The sequence below is a fragment of the Schistocerca piceifrons genome, chromosome 2 (genome assembly GCF_021461385.2).
Source record: "Schistocerca piceifrons isolate TAMUIC-IGC-003096 chromosome 2, iqSchPice1.1, whole genome shotgun sequence".
NCBI lineage: Eukaryota > Metazoa > Arthropoda > Insecta > Orthoptera > Acrididae > Schistocerca > Schistocerca piceifrons.
The window spans coordinates 447,412,320-447,432,684 of record NC_060139.1 but is presented as its reverse complement, the minus strand read 5'-3'; the positions used below and the strand labels follow the sequence as shown (position 1 = coordinate 447,432,684).

General features: G+C 44.5%; 1 protein-coding gene across 1 annotated transcript in view; it reads right to left on the bottom strand.

Annotated features, from left to right (window-relative positions):
• LOC124775466 overlaps nt 1–19,681 on the bottom strand; it is a 737,529-nt gene extending 717,848 nt beyond the window's left edge. Inside the window, exon 1 of the mRNA XM_047250298.1 lies at nt 19,044–19,681. Coding sequence (XP_047106254.1) covers nt 19,044–19,146 — 103 coding nt within the window. The 5' untranslated portion in view covers nt 19,147–19,681. The remainder of the gene's footprint in view (nt 1–19,043) is intronic.
• Nucleotides 19,682–20,365: the final 684 nt, after the last annotated feature.

Sequence of the window (20,365 nt, the reverse complement as noted above, 5' to 3'; positions counted from 1 at the left end):
GCAGATGAAACCGTTTTATCAGAGACGGATTGTCAAATAGTCGCAGTAGTCATGTTTGGGCCGTTGAGAATCCCATGCTACGGTCGCAAGTTCGAATCCTGCCTCGGGCATGGATGTGTGTGATGTCCTTAGGTTAGTTAGGTTTAAGTAGTTCTAAGATCTAGGGGACTGATGACCTCAGATGTTAAGTCCTATAGTGATCAGAGCCATTTTAGCCATTTGATTACGTACTACGCCAGTTCCTTCTTCCTCCCCTCTTAAATGAGCTAGTGTGTACAGTGTTATGAGACGCAAACTACCCAGGTTCCTGGAACATACCCCAGTTGTTATTCGTCTATAGATGTGGTTCCAACTTTGGACTGACAAGGGGAGGCCGCCAATTGTGAAATTCAGATTCGATTCATACTGCGCATAATAACAGCTCATGGCCAGAGGTGTAATGTGGCAAAGCACCAAGATGCACTTCTCAGCCGTTGTCGAGAAAATCGACAGTTAAAAGAAACCGTTGCGGTGAAATACTCTCTACGATTAATAATTTTCTACAGCGTCGTGGCGCAGCGGTAAGCGCTCGTGTTCGTAATTCGAAAGTCGCCGGTTCGAATCTCGCGCCATGCAATTTTTTTATTATTAGTTTTTTGTAATTAAAAAAAAAAAAAATATATATATATATATATATATATATATATATATATATATATCAATTATTAATGAATTGCTTATGCATGTTGGCGAAGGCGGATCGCTCTCCAATTGTACCGCCTCCATTTTTCCGTTTGTTTAACAGGGTGTACCAAAGCCCTCCCGTTCGCACTGATTTTCCACGATGTTATAAGTTGCGCTAGGGACCGCATCTACATTCTTTCGAAGTTAGCAGGCAACTACGCTGTTATGCGGCGGCTCGTTTCGGCCCATTCAACATCTGTCCTTCAAGTGTAACGAGCGAGTAACGGAGTTTATATTTCATACCTGCCACAGCAAGTTTGTGTTCGTGGGGTCTCCATTCTAATTCGACCGTTTGACTTACGCTATACGTATTCGTTTCGGAATATCGTTTCTACGTCTTTCGTCAACTATACATGGTTAACATTATGAAGACAATTAATAACATTTGTGAAATACAACTTTGTTTGCGGAAAACATAATGATGTTCGAAGTCGCCAGTTTTTCCACGACAAACGACTTTCAACAACTTATTATATGCATAATTGTTGCAACTGATTGCCGGGAATTATATATATATATTTGAATTACAAAAAACAAATACTATTCAAATATATATATATATATATATATATATATATATATATATATATATATATATATATATATATATATTGAATTACAAAAAACAAATACTAAAAAAAAAGGTAGCATGGTGCGAGAATCGATCCGGCGACCTTCGGATTACGAATCCGACCTCTTACCACTGCACCACGACGGTGTAGAAAATTTGTAATCGTAGAGAGTATTTCACCGCAACGGTTTCTTCTAACTGTCGATTTTCTCGACAACGGCTGAGAAGTGCATCTTTGTGCTTTGCCACATTATACCTCTGGCCATGAGCTTTTATTATGCGCAGTATGAATCGAATCTGGATTTCACAATTGGCGGCCTCCCCTTGTGAGCCTTGATCAGACGTTTCCTGAAAGTGGATAGACAGAAGAGGTCCTGTGTCGCGGCCAGCACCCAACTTACCTCTTCTTCTGGGGCCGTGGGTAAAGTGAGACTGAGGAGAGTGTCCTGGCAAGAATTCTCGCTGACTGCGACACTGTTCAAACGACACCGGGGATAATAGATCGGGTAAGAGAAAACTTTGTGCGACGATGTCACGCCTGCATTGACGCCTGGGGATGGCGCTTTGAACAACTGTTGTAAATGTAGCAGCTTGTAAAACACGTGCACATAAATGGAATTCATTGTTATTTTACCGTAGACTTAGGATTTACTGTCTCTCTGAGTGCCCCGTTACTACTCCGTCAAGAGAAGACACTATCTGACGGTATCGGGGAGGAATCATCAAGAATTGTATACGTCATGATCCAGGTTCGGAAGTTGGAGTCCTTAGTTTGAGCGCAGCGCAAGGCTAAGGCGGAACTTGAGAAAGTTTCTGCTTGTACATTTCGACTCTGTCGTTTCCGAACTAGGGTCCCTTACCTCAAGCTGATACATGTACCCTTCTCCATCACCCTTAAAGTTTGTAATAGTATTACAAAACCACCTGAATATTTATATGTAACTTTAAATATAAACTGCCGGCCGAAGTGGCCGCGCGATTCTGGCGCTGCAGTCTGGAACCGCGAGACCGCTACGGTCGCAGGTTCGAATCCTGCCTCGGGCATGGATGTGTGTGATGTCCTTAGATTAGTTAGGTTTAACTAGTTCTAAGTTCTAGGGGACTAATGACCTCAGCAGTTGAGTCCCATAGTGCTCAGAGCCATTTGAACCATTTTTAAATATAAACTACCTCTACAGTCATTTCGCATATTCTGCACGCTGAGACTGCGAATGTCGTATAGCACATGACGTCTACGGCACAAACGTTTTTCTACATTGCCTCAAATAGCGCTGCAGACTTATAGTCCATTCTTTGTCCGAAAATAAAAAAAAAATAGTGCTCTGCCTCGCACGGCACTCAGCTGTGACACAATCGCTGTTCCAGTTTTGCGCACCTGTGTAATCAGTGTGTCGTACTCGACGTAGCGCTGCCCGACAACACGTGGCGCTTCCTTTGAGCGTCCTTCGTCAGCACAACTTCACGAAGCACCTCTGCGAGTTAATATTCGAGCTCCGTAACTCGTGATACCGCAATCGCAGATCAGTTAGAACTCTGCTTGTTAAAACAAAATTAAATGAACGAGCATAGAGAGCAGAGGCAAGGGTGCAAACAGAGCAGAGGCAATGGTGCACAGTGCGTAATCATCAGAATGTGCGCCACATGCTAGACTGGATATCAAACCTCTGCACGGACTGAAGGCGTACGACTCTTGACCGTGCTAGCTACGCCTGTCGCACGCGGACGTCCAGCTGGGAGGCTCCTTTGGTGCTACTCCTGCTGTGCTGAAAGTTGTTTTGTTTTTTATTTGTGTTGTTTTTTTTGCTGGTTTTCTGTTTCTTTACATTAAAATAAGTTGGATTTAATTTCCATCATATTTTGAGAACGAGGAATGCTTACAGCCCAGAGTAATACTCCACAGCAGACTGTTATCTTATGACGGATAAGCCAAAACACATAATTTAGATATTTAACAATAATAAATCTTTCATTTTTTTTTCTTTAGCTGTTTGTATTTAATTTTTATGGTGATCTAACACTGCGGCGCTTGTTTCGCGTAACGACCGGTAATTTTTCAATAGTACATCAGTCATAGCTATACATATAAAGTTGAAAATAACAGAACCGATGTTACATTGCAACGATTTTGTCTGCTGCATTACTTTGATTTTACGAATGCCCTGGTTCTAGCAAAAGAGTGCATGCGGCTCACTAGAGATTCTAATCGTCAAGATAACTCTGACTTGCATCTCGCGACTGCGAAAGCAACACTCTGGTAATGAACAAGTCCACTGATAGCCTTTGTGTATCCAGTAACTGGAAGCATGTAGCCGGCCGGGGTGGCCGACCGGTTCTAGGCGCTACAGTCTGGAACCGCGCGACCGCTAGGTCACAGGTTCGAATCCTGCCTCGGGCATGGATGTGTGTGATGTTCTTAGGTTAGTTAGGTTTAAGTAGTTCTAAGTTCTAGGGGACTGATGACCTTAGCAGTTAAGTACCATAGTGCTCAGAGCCATTTGAACCATTTTTTGAAGCATGTACTTTTCGGTGTTTCAGAAAGCAGTGTGGCAAGAGCCCAACATGAAGTGCCCTTCGCCACGCTCCAGAAAGTGACCCGTGCAGCGCAGACAGCTACCTTACGGCGAGGATAAATTGCACCAGCTGAGCGGTTACCGGTTGCAATCTGATAGTAAGTGGCTCCATTTCAAAAAAAGCTGGCCGCCTTCGCTGGGTGGGGTCCGTTTCGATTCCCGACGGCTGTCCCGTTATACTCCCGCGGATCTCCTCTGTGAATATAACGAATCTGTACCCAGCAAGACCAACACCCAACTAAAATAAATTATTTCCAATCAGCTGCGAAACATCGTATGAACTCCATTAGTGGCAGATCCAAAGCGTATTTCGAAATCTAAGTGGATATAAGTTCAGTTAGCTACTGAAACCTGGCTTAAGAACATAATAAATACTAGAGCCTGTTCGAAAGTAAGACACGGATTTTAATCTCTCCATAGTAGTTGACGATGGCATCTCGGAGGCACTCAGCAGCTATACGACCCACCCCTGTTTTTCTAATTTACGATCGTGCGCTCCAAGAAAGATAGTTAAATGTGGAGCACAAGTATTTGGATTGTGCAATTGAGATAGGATCTGGGAACACAACTTTAGGTGGGATTAACGTCATTTGTAAAATAATAATAAAATGTTTTATGTATCTTTTTGGTTATTTTTTCCAACATACACACAACATGTTTAAGTACGTGACGTCTATGTGGTTACGTAAGCTTTCCCGGCGTGATAAGTCTCGAAAGTCTCTTCGGGTTTGCTGCCGGATCCTAAAATCAACTTGACTCGATATTTCGGCGATCCAACTGGTCGCCATTTTCAGGAAAATGCTGCTTTTACTTAACTCGATATTTCGGCGATCCAACAGCAGCATTTTCCTGAAGATGGCGACCAGTTGGATCGCCGAAGTATCGAGTCAAGTTGATTTTAGGATCCGGCAGCAAACCCGAAGAGACTTACGTGACGCCTAATCTTAACACTTCAGAACTTCTGCAGTTATACAAATTTTCTAAGTTTACTGCTATAGTACGGTACAATGGGGTCTATAGACAACTTGTGAGCGGTTATACTCTAACGGCGGAAACGAGCTCTTTCTCCAAAAAAATGGGTACATATTGTTTCACCTACGGAAGGGAGAACATAAGAAGGTAGACAGAGATGTACATTTGATTCTTATGTGTGACGTTATCTCAGATCGAGTTTCCTCACTTAATTACTACTTTAACATTTTATTAAAAAATTACGACAAAATGTCTGCCTACGATTGAAGTTGGAAAGCATGCGAGATGTTACCACGCAATGCATTTTGTTATGTGATAGCTTACAGACTATCTCTCGCTGCACTTTATTCATATTGAATATTCGTACAAAACGCATGCTCGGTTTCAGAATACTCATCCCGTCATCAGATGCATCTGGGAAACCAGTCACATCTACGTCGATTCAACAAAATACGTCCATGCGTGGATCGTACGCTCCACGGTCAGTTGGATTTCATATGCTTAGCAAAATAAAAAAATAGAAATTTTCATGTAATTTCTAAATAACTTCGTGGTAAAGTGGTATGGGAGAATATCATTGCGCAACAGCTGTCATGCATGAACGCGTTTCACTGAATCAACATAGATGGGACTGGCTTCGCAGATATATAAGGTGGTGGGACGAATTTTCCGAAATCGAGCTTGTGTGTTGCACGAATAATCAGCAGCAATAATTTGGAACCTTTATGTTGTCTGTAATGTTTCGTGTAATACAAGAAAGATACCTTTCTTATTTTAACGTCTCACCGACACTGAAATCACTACGCACAGAGGACTAGCTCAATTGGAAAAAAATAATTGTCATGACCATATCGAAAGGATAATTTCGGTGTTCTCCTCAAATGATTCAGAAGAAACGACAGAAAATTTAATCAGCGTCCTCCTTGGTGCCGAGGTCGTTCAAGGGTACTAGTGCACTGACGTTCTCAAAACAAAATATTATAGTTAAATACTTACCTTCATTTTATAGATGAGTGATGAGTCTAATATGGTTTAAATTGTGAGGGTAGAAGGAACTTTTCATTACCGGAATTTGACCATCAAGTGGAGCACAGGTGTCAGCGAAAAGTCAAACGTCACTAGATTGTATGCCAGTGGCCCTGGGTAAATCCTAAACATTTCGCTAGTGCGTAATGAATGCATCAGGATTTTAAGCTCGACAGCATCAAACTGGCCATCCACAATAGAAGTCAGTAGTACCTCGGCGTCGGGATTCATGTTCTCTCTTCAACACCAGTAACATCGACAACACTGTATAACATATTCATTAATCACCATCGTCTGTATTAAACTAGTTGAACACCTGCACTGCGGGAGCCAAAGTGCATGAGAGTAGAAATCCTTTCCAGTTAGCTGCCGAACAACACCAAGCGACTCATTCCTCTTCTTATACAAAAGCATGAACTGGTCGACCAGGCTATGAATCTCGCAGTTCACGAATGCGAGTACAGTCTCTCACACACTGCATCGCCGCCCTTGGTCCCACACTTGTACGTACTTCTCTTACGTATCAAAATGACGCCCTGGAAAGAATATAAAATTATATTTGGGAGAAAATGGTTCAAATGGCTCTGAGCACTATGCGACTTAACTTCTGAGGTCATCAGTCGCCTAGAACTTAGAACTAATTCAACCTAACTAACCTAAGAACATCACACACATCCATGCCCGATATTTGGGAGAAACGACTCCAAGCCCAGCCTAACGATCTTGATTTGCATTGTCTCTGCTTTCGCTATTTCGTTCTAGGCCTACTCTTACTGTTCAGTACGGGGTAACGAATAAGTTTATTCCGATCACCCCAGATTTTTACAAAATAAATGTGTGTGAAATCTTATGGGACTTAACTGCTAAGGTCATCAGTCCCTAAGCTTACACACTACTTAATCTAAATTATCCTAAGGACAAACACACACACCCATGCCCGAGGGAGGACTCGAACCTCCAGATTTTTACATACATTGAACAGAAGACGCTTAGAGTCAGCTTTTGTTATGAGACATGCAGTGTTTGTTGGCAGCACTCATCGCACAACTGTTAAAAGGAAGGTTGGTAAATGTGCAATCAGGAAACATTACATGTCTCATAAGAAAATATGACCAGGTAGATAAATACCCGCATTTTTTTATTTTATGGATATGCGATGATATCTGATACATCTGATATTTTCAGTTGAAGATAACACAATATATATTCTTATTTATTTGATAAACATAACGAATGTTGACCTGTTAGACTTTAGTGGGAGTATTGCTATGAACAGTGGTGGAAGCTTCACAACTGTCGCCGACTGCAGATGACTTCGACAGCACCGATGGTCACACACTTGTCTATCAGGATTCAAATGGAGGCCCAGTTGCAGAACACGTTTTGGAGCTCACGCATTAGTGTAAATAGGCTTTTACTACGCCACCCACTCCTATCACACAAAAATCGTATAGATGTAGGCTGAGCTACTGGTGCTATATCTGGAGATACCTACTCCATATAACGTCCTAGCGGTCTTTGCAGTAGTATGCTTACTGCGCATTTCCAGTCCTGCACATTCGCAAAACATGTCAGCAACTGGATCTAAACGGATTACCCTAACAGCTGACATGTCATCGCCCTCCTGCAGTCAATATCAGTGAAGTGTAGACTGCAACAGAAGTCCACTGGTACGTGCTAACACATCCAAAGTGTCTCTAAGGTGCTGATTCGTCATGTACGGCCTTCACAATCAACGTACGTTGAGGTCAATTTTTCCACAACTTCCTTGTTGAACTCTTAGGTAAGTTGGTCCATCAGTACGTGTCTCGAAGTTTTGGATGACGTGTCCGTTATGTGTTGGTATCGTTGGATGACTGTGACAAGACTACTACCCGTCTACGATATTATTGCACTTGGCCTTCACTGGCCGTTGTCGGAAACACGTGGTGACGTTACACTAAACAAACACGGTGCTGACTAAAGAAATCGCATCGTATTGTGGGTGTTCTGTCAAGTGGTTCGGGGTGTCCTGCTGAAATATCACGACAGAAAGTCAAGATAAGCCGACCGAAGCACGCCATGTCCACGTGCAATAAATTTTGGTCTACTAATAATACAATTATAAATATGTAATCAAAGAAAAGATACGATAATCGGTATAAATTATTTAGGAGACAGTCTGAGCAATCCTCTTAGGATTTTTTTTTTCAGACGATGCTGTCTTTCAGCTTATGCTGAAGTCACCAGAAGATCAAAATCAACTGCAAAATGATTTAGACAGGATATATAGTGCGAAAAGTAGAAATTGACCCTAAATAATGAATAGTGTGAAATCGTACACACGAGGAATCCGTTAAAGAGGTTCCAACCGAGCTTAAAGTCCATACTCTACACGCGAATCACTATCAACAGTGTCGCATTCCGTCAGCCGATAAATCACACAAATCTAAAGACTGTCAATTCAGTTAAATACCACGGACAACAATTACGATAAACTTAAATTGGAACGATCTCTTAGATAATGTTGTGGGGAAGGCAAAACAAAGATTGCATTTTGTTGGCAGAACGGTTACAAGATGTAACAAATCCACTAACAAGACTATCCACACTAACGTTACCTGTCCACTGCTAACCTACGCCCCTCCCCCTCCACTCTTCCAAAAAATAATGTTTTAGTGAAACCATTTATATTTTTACATGTACTAATTTCTCAGCTAACTTCTGTGAAGTAAAATAGTACGAAAAGTAAGAGTCTCAAAACCGGCGAGGAATTCTAGAAAATTGCAAGCCATGTTTAACGCAAAATACATTTCAGTTTCTCACCGAGCCTGCCCACTAGGAAAAAAAAATTACCAAAAAGACTGACTATTCAGAACGGATACAGAAAAGACTGAAATAAACAGCACTACCACCGAATTTACAACTCACATAACCATAGCCTGCAGTCCTGTGTTCACAACCGTAGTGCTAAGATAAAACCGATACTGGTGAGTACACACTTCAGTTTTATATCATGTAAATTACAATGCTGTCAAAGTCATGAGAGTTTGTAGCTGTTGTACGTCTTAAATTAACTGTATGACACAAGAACTCCTCATATTTTCGGACAAATATTTTTAAAATGATTTTTTTCTTAATTGCTATTTCTTGGAGTCGTTCTAAAGCAATTTGCCAAGCATTAATGTAAACAAATTAGTATTATGACACTAAAGCATCAAAGAAACTGGTACAGGTACGCGTATTCAAATACGGAGATATATAAATAGGCAGGATGCGGCGCTGCGGTCGGCCACGCCTATATAAGACAAGTCTCTGGCTCACTTGTTAGATTGGTTACTGCTGCTACAATGGCAGCTTATCAAGATTTGAGTGAGTTTGAACGCGGTGTTATGGTAGACGCACGAGCGATGGGACACAGCATCTCCGAGGTAGCGATTAAGGGGGCATTTTCCTCTACGACAATTTCAAGAATGTACCGAGGATATCAGGAACCCGGTAAAACATCAAATCTCTGACATCGATGCGGGCGGAAATAGATCCTGCAAGAACAGGACTAACGACGACTGAATAGAATCGTTCAATGTGACAGAAGAGCAACCCTTTTGCAAATTGCAACAGATTTCGAAAAAAAAAATGGCTCTGAGCACTTAACATCTGAGGTCATCAGTCCCCTAGCACTTCGAATCCTGCCTCGGGCATGGATGTGTGTGACGTCCTTAGGTTAGTTAGGTTTAAGTAGTTCTAAGTTTAGGAGACTGATGACCTCAGATGTTAAGTCCCATACTGCTTAGAGCCTTTTAACCTTTTTTTAAATAAAAAAAGCTAGAGATGAAACATTTACCTACCATTGTATTTCGAACCGACCAGTTCGTATTTGTTTTAAAGCGTACGACGTCTTTTCAGCGCACTCGTCACTAACATACTCTACGATTTGCAATTAAGGCTACAGCCTCATTTCCAGGAGAGCTATCAAGCGTGCGAAAGGCTATCGCTTTCACTGCAGCTCAATAGGTAAGGGTGTGGCGTTTCCTGTACTCCTTTTGGCATCCGCTCAGAGCCTCGAGTGTTGCGAGGAAGTACTGGCGACGTGAGTTACGTCAGTGAGGTGCGTGACTGCGTGCGCCGGCTGCGACGGTGGCGCCGCGCTGCGCCTGCGGCCGCCCTGCCGTCGCGCTCTACTTGCGCCGCTGCAGCCACCTGTTGCCGACTCGCGGCCTTTCACGCCCCTCTTCTGCTATCGCCTGCGAAGGAAGTATCTGTGGCAACGTAACTGTTTTCTCCAAGTACCATCCACGGACAGTCTTTATTAAAAAAATACAATCCTTCGCATTTTAATTCCTACTGTTGGCAAACAACACAAACTGAAGGAATCCCGACAACTTTGCGAAGGATAGTAGCAAGACAAGTAAGCCCATAATTGTCGGCTATATTTCTTTGATCCTTTTAATAAATTTGTTTCGCTGATGTGTATTCAAATGTCTTGGGAACGAATGACGCCTGAAACTCGAATTTGATTCTCAGCATTATGAGTGGATGGTCAGCCAAACTCCATCTTCAAAAAGCACTCGGTCTTCGGGCCACGAGTTGCCTACCGGTACCATCCGACCGCCGTGTCATCCTCAGGGGAGGATGCGGATACGAGGGGCGTGGGGTCAGCACACCGCTCTCCCGGTCGTTGTGATGGTATTCTTGACCGAAGCCATTATTATTAGGTCGAGTAGCTCCTCAATTGGCATCACGAGGCTGAGTGCACCCCCAAACGAAACAAAATAAAGAACGAGTATAGGTCGATTCCTGCGAGAAAGAAAACAGCGACCATCCAGTACTGATAATGCTATGTACTTACACAAACAGAGCCGTTACCGGCTTCGAAGTCATAGCTTCATCTTCCGACAGGTGTTCACATCTAGATATACATTTGTTGGTGTTGACATTTCCCTTTTTTATTCCCTCATGTGGCAGAAGTTCTTACGTGGGTAGGTGCCGTCGAAAATTGGAAATCCCGCGTTACTCTACTCAATGTTGTTCCTTGTGTTCACGAAATACTGAAGTGTTTTTGAATTATTTATCTGATGTACATGTACTGTAAAACACCACACACAAACCAAAAAGTATTTGCTATTTGAGAAATGTAAATAAAGATGGCGATATCACAAATATTCCTCGTAAAAATTAACCTGTATTTTGTACACAGCCACGGTCTAAAACTGTCAGTTTTCGACGATATAGCGGAAAGAACAAGTAGATAAACAGAGGTACGTCGTATGATGGAAACCAGAATGAGTCCAAAAACACAGTGCCTTCGACGTTATGTCTGCAGACGCACGCTACCTGTTTGTGTTGCCCGACTTAAGAAAAATGGTTCAAATGGCTCTGAGCACTATGGGACTTAACATCTATGGTCATCAGTCCCCTAGAACTTAGAACTACTTAAACCTAACTAACCTAAGGACCTCACACAACACCCAGTCATCACGAGTGCCCGACTTCCCCTTGTGGCTCAGATTTTATGCCTAGGAGATTAGACTCGTAAATAGCAGGAACAGAACTGAAATCCTCTTATAAATAATTCCGAGGAGATTCACCAACACTTATCCAATTTAGGTTGTGCTACTACTCATACATTTCCCTTCTTCCCTATCCAGATGCTAATAGCATCATTTTCCGACAGTCTGTACCGCGCCCTTTGTGTTTTTGCGTTCTAGCTTCGTCGCCTTTTCTTCGTTATACAACGCGCTTCCGGTCTTCCCGCATTCTTGCTTGAGATCCTCTCTAGTTTTCGGTCTTTTTGCCACTCTCAGTGCGTAACTGCTTTCAGAAAGCTCTTGCAGTCGAACCCCAGAAGCTTCTGGCAATAATTACTACTATTTCATATACGTAAACAGGAGACGCAGTAGAAAAGGAGACGTTCATTTTCTAGCTGCGCTCAGAGGCATGACAAGACAGCTACGACGACTAGTTGTGTCTCCACGTTTGAGCAGTCGGTGAACGTGTGTCTGGCTGCCTTGACACCCGGCCTTTACAGGTACACCGCGTGCAGGAGCGAGCACTGCAGCAGTCTGCAGGAATGTCGGCTACGTCGCTGACGCCGGCAGCAGCACCACGGGTGGCCCGTTGCGCGACTGCTGAGGACCGCCGAAGTTTCGCTGCCTTGTAGACTGCGCCACTGCGGTTGCTGCTTCCCACTGCTGGCCCAAGGCTGCCCTGCACGGTCTCTCGTCTTTCACAACAACAACAACAACAACACCAAGCTCCAAGAGCTATTCGATAGTTGAAAAGCAAAGTTACGATAATGTGCACTGCCTCCGCCAACTAGCGTGCCAAGAAGATGTATAGTTTGTTGAATGCGAACCACGAATTAAATTCGTCTCAGAATTTCTGGATCTGAAGTCGTGTCAGTTACCAGAATAATCCCAAATCTACATCTACTTACATACTCCGCAATCCACCATACGGTGCGTGGCGCAGGGTACCTCGTACAACAACTAGCATCTTCTCTCCCTGTTTCACTCCCAAACAGAACGAGGGAAAAATGACTGCCTATATGCCCCTGACCGAGCCCTAATCTCTCATATCTTATCTTCGTGGTCTTTCCGCGAAACATAAGTTGGCGGCAGTAAAATTGTACTGCAGCCAGCCTCAAATGCTGGTTCTCTAAATTTCCTCAGTAGCGATTCATGAAAAGAACGCCTCCTTTCCTCTAGAGACTTCCACCCGAGCATTTCCGCAACACTCACGTGATGATCAAACCTACCAGTAACAAATCTAGCAGCCCGCCTCTGAATTGCTTCTACGTCCTCCCTCAATCCGACCTGATAGGGATCCCAAACGCTCGAGCAGTACTCATGAATAGGTCGTATTAGTGTTTTATAAGCGGTCTCCTTTACAGATGAACCACATCTTCCCAAAATTCTACCAGTGAACCGAAGACGACTATCCGCCTTCCCCACAACTGCCATTATATGCTTGTCCCAATTCATATAGCTCTGCAGTGTTACGCCCAAATATTTAATCGACGTGACTGTGTCAAGCGCTACACTACTAATGGAGTATTCAAACATTACGGAATTCTTTTTCCTATTCATCTGCATTAATTTACATTTATCTATATTTAGAGTTAGCTGCCATTCTTTACGCTAATCACAAATCCTGTCCAAGTCATCTTGTATCCTCCTACAGTCACTCAACGATGACACCTTCCCGTACACCACAGCATCATCAGCAAACAGCCGAACATTGCTATCCACCCTATCCAAAAGATCATTTATGTAGATAGAAAACAACAGCGGACCTACCACACTTCCCTGGGGCACTCCAGATGATACCCTCACCTCCGATGAACACTCACCATCGAGGACAACGTACTGCGTTCTATTACTTAAGAAGTCTTCGACCACTCACATATTTGGGAACCAATCCCATATGCTCGTACCTTAGTTAGGAGTCTGCAGTGGGGCACCGAGTCAAGCGCTTTCCGGAAGTCAAGGAATATGGCATCCGTCTGATACCCTTCATCCATGATTCGCAAGATATCATGTGAAAAAGGGCGAGTTGCGTTTCGCAGGAGCGATGCTTTCTAAAGCCGTGCTGATGCATCGACAGCAACTTCTCTGTCTCAAGGAAATTCATTATATTCGAACTGAGAATGTGTTCGAGAATCCTGCAACAAACCCAGGCTAAGGATATTGGTCTGTAATTTTGAGGATCCGTCCTTCTACCCTTCTTACATACAGGCGTCACCTGTGCTTTTTTCCAGTCGCTCGGGACTTTACGTTGGGCAAGAGATTCGCGATAAATGCAAGCTAAGTAAGGAGCCAGTGCAGTAGAGTACTCTCTGTAAAACCCTGTCACAACCTTGGGCTGGATGTCCTCCAGTTGCCAAGCTGCGGGTGTTCTCACACCCTGGTTTGGTTCCTTCGGTGGGTTCTTTAGTGACGGAGCAGTTAGTCGAAGGAGAAAAAAAGTGGCTTTAGTTGTGTCCGGCCGGGAGAGCGATGTGCTGACCACACGCACCTTAACAACGTCGTCCACTCACAGCCAGAAAGTCGACCAACAACCGGAATGAAGGAAGATTGGTTTTGAAGTCCCGTTGGCATCGAAGTCATTAGGGACGGAGAGCAAGCTCGGATTTCATCGAGGACAGGGAAGGAACCATCCCGGCGATTGCCTGGAGCGATTTAGGGAAACCACGGAAAACCTAAATCTGGATGGTCGGACGTGAGTTTGAATCGTCGTCCTCTAGAATGCGAGTCCAGTGTGCTAACCACCGCGCCACCTCACTCGGTGGAGCGACTCAAATAGTCTCACCCTATCAAGAGCGTAAGGTATGAAAGAGACTGCTCTTGAGTTCATAAGGTAGCAGAGAGGTTTTAGCGAAATTGGAGCTTTGAGGGCGGATCGGGAGTCGTGCCTAGGTAGTTCAGTTGCTAACTGCATTTCCTGCGGAAGGCAACGTTCCCGATTTGGGTACTGGTCCCCGACGCAATTTTAATCTTTCAGCAAGTTTGGAACTAAAAATACTTTAAGTATTCAATGCAGCGTATACTCCGACTACCACTAGAAGAATTTCATACCACTAACAACCGTGGCGCTGTGGAGAACCGAGATCATTACTACACAGGGTGATCCCAAGATGATGATACACACTTCCAGGTATGACGGAGAAGGGTAAATTTATAAATTTGAAGTTAGGGACACTGATCCGGAAACGACTGACTCGAAAGTTATAAGCCAAAAACTTTGTGATAGCTCTGAGAGTAAAATACATGTACCGGCACTGTTCTTCATAAGACCAAAACAAGAAAAAAATTATCTAGCAAATGAGGACGTTAAAATTCATACCTCAAGAGCTATGGGCATTTGTTCAGTACTAGAGATGTGTTTAGGAGTTGCGAAGGTGAACAAGTGTTCATAGGTGTTGAGGTATGCGTTTTACAGCCCATGTTTATTGGGCTTCTTTTCCTTTTTTGGTCCATACTACCATCTCTGAAAGTTGCCTACCCTAAAATCTTAACAACAACAGTAGCGCTACACGTATTCCACTGACAGACGTATCACAACGATTTTCTTTTATAACTTTCGACTCGGTCGTTTCCAGACCACGGCCTCTTACCTCAAATTGACATTTATTCTTCATCAGTCCTGAAAGTTTGTAGCATCAGCACAGTATCACCCAGCATACTATCTGCAGTATCGTGGAAGCCTGCTGTTGGAATTCGGAGAGGATGAGGAGAAGGTGGTAGTAAGACGAACGTTTGAGGCAATCTGTGACACATGCTGATAGAGCAGTGGCGGTGAAAAGCATGGGTCAGAGTTCCAGTACTGTTCGATGCTTAACTGAAGAGCCAAAGAAACTGGTACACCTGTTTAATATCGGGTAGGACCCCGGCGAGCACGCAGAACTGCCGTAACACGACGTGGCATGTACACGAGTAGCATCTCAGATAGTGCTGGAGGGAATTGACGATATGCAGGGCTATTCATAAATCCGTAAGAGTACGACGGTGTGGAGATCTCTTCTGAACAACATGTCTGGGGAGTTTGGCGGCCAACGGAAGTGTTTAAAGTAAGAAGAGTATTCCTGGAGCTACTTTCTAGCAATTCTGGACGTGTGGGGTGTCGCGTTGTCCTGCTGAAATTGCCCAAGTCCGTCGGAATGCACAACGGACATTAATGGATGCAGGTGGTGGGACAGGATGTTTATGTACGTGTTACCTGTAAGAGTCATATCTAGACGTATCGCCGGGTGGGATTAGCCGAGCGGTCTAGGCGCTGCAGTCATGGACTGTGCGGCTGGTCCCGGCGGAGGTTCGAGTCCTCCCTCGGGCATAGGTGTGTGTGTTTGTCCTTAGGATAATTTAGGTTACGTAGTGTGTACGCTTAGGGACTGATGACCTTAGCAGTTAAGTCCCATAAGATTTCACACACATTTGAACATTTTTTCAGACGTATCAGGGGTCCCACATCACTCCAACTGCACCCGCCTCAAGCCATTACAGTCCCCTGCACACGTGCAGGGTCCATGGATTCATGAGGTATCCGTTAGGTACACTTTGAAGCGAGACTCGTTAGACCAGGCAACATGTTTCCAGTCATCAATAGTCCAATGTCGGTGTTGACGGGCCCAGACGAGGCGTAAAGCTTTGTGTCGTGCAGTCATCAAGGGTACATCGATGATGCTTCGTTGAATGGTTCGCACGCTGACGCTTGTTGAAATCTGTAGCAGTTTGCGGAAGGGTTGCAATTCTGTCACGTTGAACGATTCTCTTCAGTCGTCGTTGGTCCCGTTCTTAAAGGATCTTTTTCCGGGCGCAGCTATGTCCGAGATTTGATGTTTTACCGGATTCCTGATATTCACGGTACAGTCGTAAAACGGTCGTATGAGAAAATCGGCGCTTCATCGCTACCTAGGGGATGCTGGGTCCCATCGCTCAAGCGCTGGCTGTAACGCCACGTTCAGACTCACTTAAATCTTGACAACGTGCCATTGTAGCAGCAGTAACCGATCTAACAACTGCGCGAAACACTTGTCTTATATAGGCATTGACGACCGCAGCGCCGTATTCTGAGAAAGTGGTTCAAATGGCTCTGAGCGCTATGGGACTTAACTTCTGAGGTCATCAGTCCCCTAAATCTTAGAACTATTTAAACGTAACTAACCTAAAGACATCGCACACACCCATGTCCGAGGCAGGATTCGAACCTGCGACCGTAGCGGTCGCGCGGTTCCAAACTGTAGCACCTAGAACCGCTCGGCCACCACGGCCGGCCCGTATTCTGCCTGTTTACATATCTCTGTATTTGAATACGCATGCCTATACCAATTTCTTTGGCGCTTCAGTGCATTTTCGTCACTTAATCATCTTATAATTTTCGGACGCTTGATTGCTGAGGCGAACTCTTCAATCCCATTTTTCGGTTATCCGTAATGCCAATTTAGTGAAAACTTTTGGCCGGCCGCGGTGTCCGAGCGGTTCTAGGCGCTTCAGTCCGGAACTACGCGGCTGCTACGGTCGCAGGTTCGAATCCTGCCTCGGGCATGGATATGTGTGATGTCCTTAGGTTAGTTAGGTTTAAGTAGTTCTAAGTTTAGGGGACTGATGACCTCAGATGTTAAGTCCCATAGTGCTTAGAGCCATTTGAACCATTTTGAAAACTTTTTCTTTCGTGATGTGACGTCTGCCGCCGTTGTGTACGTCCTAGTTTCAATTTTATTACGCCAGAAATGATTATTTGTAGATTTGGCCGATCAATGATATTTCGTGCTTGTTAGGTTCTTTGCTGTCGCAAAAGCGGTGAGGAAGAGCGCTGATGTTAAGTGCGGGCGGCGGCTGGGAAGAAGGACTGCGGAAGTGGGTCAGGCGGCGCAACCCGCTGTGTGACCCTGGCTGCGCTGTGCCGGGCTGAGCCGGTGCTGGGTACCCCGGTACCGGCGCGCGGTCCCGTAAGCCTAAGGGTCGCCGCTCAGTGGGTTACGCAAGGCGAGAGCAGCCGCGCGGGTGGCGGGGGGCACACTCGGCGGGCCCTCCTGTAACTCCGACATAAACACTCTGCGCGAGTGGACGTCCTGTCCGAGACCAGCTGGCATTACAGCTGCTGAAACTCTTCGTCCTGTAGCGTCAGCTCGTCCGTGTCAATGTCCCTTGAGAGCCAGGTGACGAAGATTTGCGCAACATTTACTACCTGCTCTTCGCTCCCCCTTGCATTTTTTTGTAATTCATCTATAGTTATTTATGCAACGACAGTGTACTCCAAAGAACGCGTTGGCGGTTATATCGGTTACGTAGTATAGCTTTTCTGAATTCACTGTGCAGTTTTAACCAAATGCAGGCTGTCGCAGGAGAAATAGCTTGTGTTCACGGATATGACAAGAATGATCATTCGACGCCAAAAAGTCTAGTAACATTGCGTCTAAGACCCGTACCTTAAGATCTATGAGCACTTGCTCATCTTCGCTGCTGTGAAACACATCTCTTCTACCGAATAAGTGCTCATAGCTCTCGAGGTGTGCAATTTAGAGCCTATGTTTCCTTGAGAAGTTTTTTTTTTTGTTTTGGTCCATATTACCTCCTCCCAAAACATGGAAAGCAAAGAGCTTTATTTCACAGTATCGAAGATGGAGAAGTGATCATAGCTCTTAAAATAGGCATTTTAGAGCCTCTGTTTACTAGACTTTACTGCTTGGAGGGATCGTTTCTGTTGTATCCCTAAATATTGAGCACATCTCGTGGGACACCTTCTATAATGAAAAGAGAGTTAAATATGGAAAAAACGTAGACCTAGGATTACGCTACAGTTTCCTATGTTACCACGACCTTTATTTCGTTTTAAGATTCGTTAGCTTCGCCAATTCACAACCAAATTTTTCTTCAGCTAAAATTTCCAGTCTAATCGGTTTGTTCACAGTGTAAAACTATTTTCTGACGTTTCTTTCCCATTTGCGGCAGCTATCTCCAAAGATACATATACAACTGGCTTCAATTGCCGAAGTATCTTTGGAGATGTCTCCTGCGGATAGCAACGAAACATCAGCAGCGTACTGTGCTCATTGCGCTTGAGGTATCCAATTTAGAGCCAATGTTTACCTGAGAATTTTTTCTTGTTTCTGTCCGTATTATCCCTCCCAAAAATATGGAAACAAAAAGTTTTACTAGGGTTTCATATAAAATATATCCCACTCTTGGTGCCATTTATAACATTAGCTAAGCATTCCATTTTCATGTGCAGTCGACTATAAAATTTGACGTGTATTGTCGAGGATGTTGGCTGTGCTACAAAACGAGAGAGAGAGAGAGAGAGAGAGAGAGAGAGAGAGAGAGAGCAAGATAGGATTACACCGTCAGAAAAGGCTGGTGCGCCTAAAATAAAACAAATAACAGTAGATCCATTCCCTCTCTTTGGGAGCTTCCAGGGAAGCATTTCTAAAATCAAAATGCAGGAAAGAAAGTATACGGTTCCGACGAAATGATGTCAGAATTTCAGCGTAGACCTACCTTAGTTGCGAGGATTTCGTATGAAATACACCCCGCTCTTGGTGCAATTCCATTTTCATGCGTAGTCGAGCTCTGAATTCTTAATCAACTCCTTCGCAGTACAAACACTGAAATGCGCGTATTCAGCGTCCACGACAAGTCTACAGGGTGGTCAACTAGAGCAGAAAGCTGTAACCGGGACGAGGAGCAAGAGCTGTGGGTACTTACTCGGGATGTGTCCGTTGGTCTTGAGATGTCCGTTGGCATGGTGGTGGTTATGGCTGTGGTGGTGGCTGTTCCTCATGTTGGACGTGCTCTGCTGTGGCTGCATTTCAGGCGCCGACAGCGCACAGCTTCATATTCCGGTCACCGCCTCTTGCGCAGATCACTTCCGCCCGGCTGATCTCGTCTCGCAACGACAAAAAGAACTCGGAAAGATAACACAGCTGTACAACACGAGCTAATTTCCCTTCCTACTGGCACGTCGCCAATCACTGTCAGATGAATGGCGATACTGAGGGAACTGGTAGCCTAAATTAGCACAAAAACATTACTTCTCAGAGTGAAGGTCGTTAGCAAACACAACTGCGCAACTTCGCGTGACGCAGGGTCAAATGAAAAAAAAAAAATTACGCTGAATGACACTTTAAAACACGTCTTATCGTCTGTGTATATCGTGAGCCTTCACACCGGCTGGATCCTCAATGTAAACAAATGCAGAATCGAGCCCGCCGGCACCCGCGATGGATACGGTTTCGTCCACCGCGTGTCGACCGCCTGATCGAAGTCGCGTCGGGGGTGATGTCGTCGTCGCGGAGCGCGCCCGCGGTTCGGTGCCTGTGGGAACGCCGACCGTGCCGCAGTGGGTGGTGGGTTCGCGTGCCGCGGTCCGCGTCCGCCCGCCGACCTGCCCGCGCTGCCGCCAGAGAGCGACTGGAGCGGCCCGCTGCGCCTTCACGGCAGCAGCCGCGCTTTCCTACAGCGCGCACCAGGAGGCAGCACCACCTGTCCTGCCGTGCGATTCTAGGCCCGAGTACGGCCAACACCTGGTCTGTTGCAGGCAGAAACGCCTGGGAGTGTTTATCACTGTAAATCTCTTATTTTTGGACAACATGTTTGGTATCGTTTTGGATTCTGCAGTTTTATTTAGATGAAAGATTTTCTTACTATCGTAAAGCTGCAAATGAAGATCATACTTCTGTATTACTGAATCCTGTCGACACAAACGTAGATCAATATGAGAAGATGCTTTGCCCCATTGCAAGCATCGGAAATTTTACATTCAATCAACTATATTTACTTGATCCATTTTCTTATCGAAACTTACCCCAACCCCCTCACAATGAACTAGTTTCTTTTATTTGTTTATTTATTTTCGTTTGACATCGTCACTGGAAATGTGAACCAATTTACATGTGTAAATGTCCAACTGTTGCCAGTCATTAGATTACAGTCGTTTTCAACGAAAGGAATTCTAAGCAGGAAACAAAATAGTTTCATACATCGAAAATACTGCTGAGCTTAAACTTTTTTAAACATTAAAGATAAAT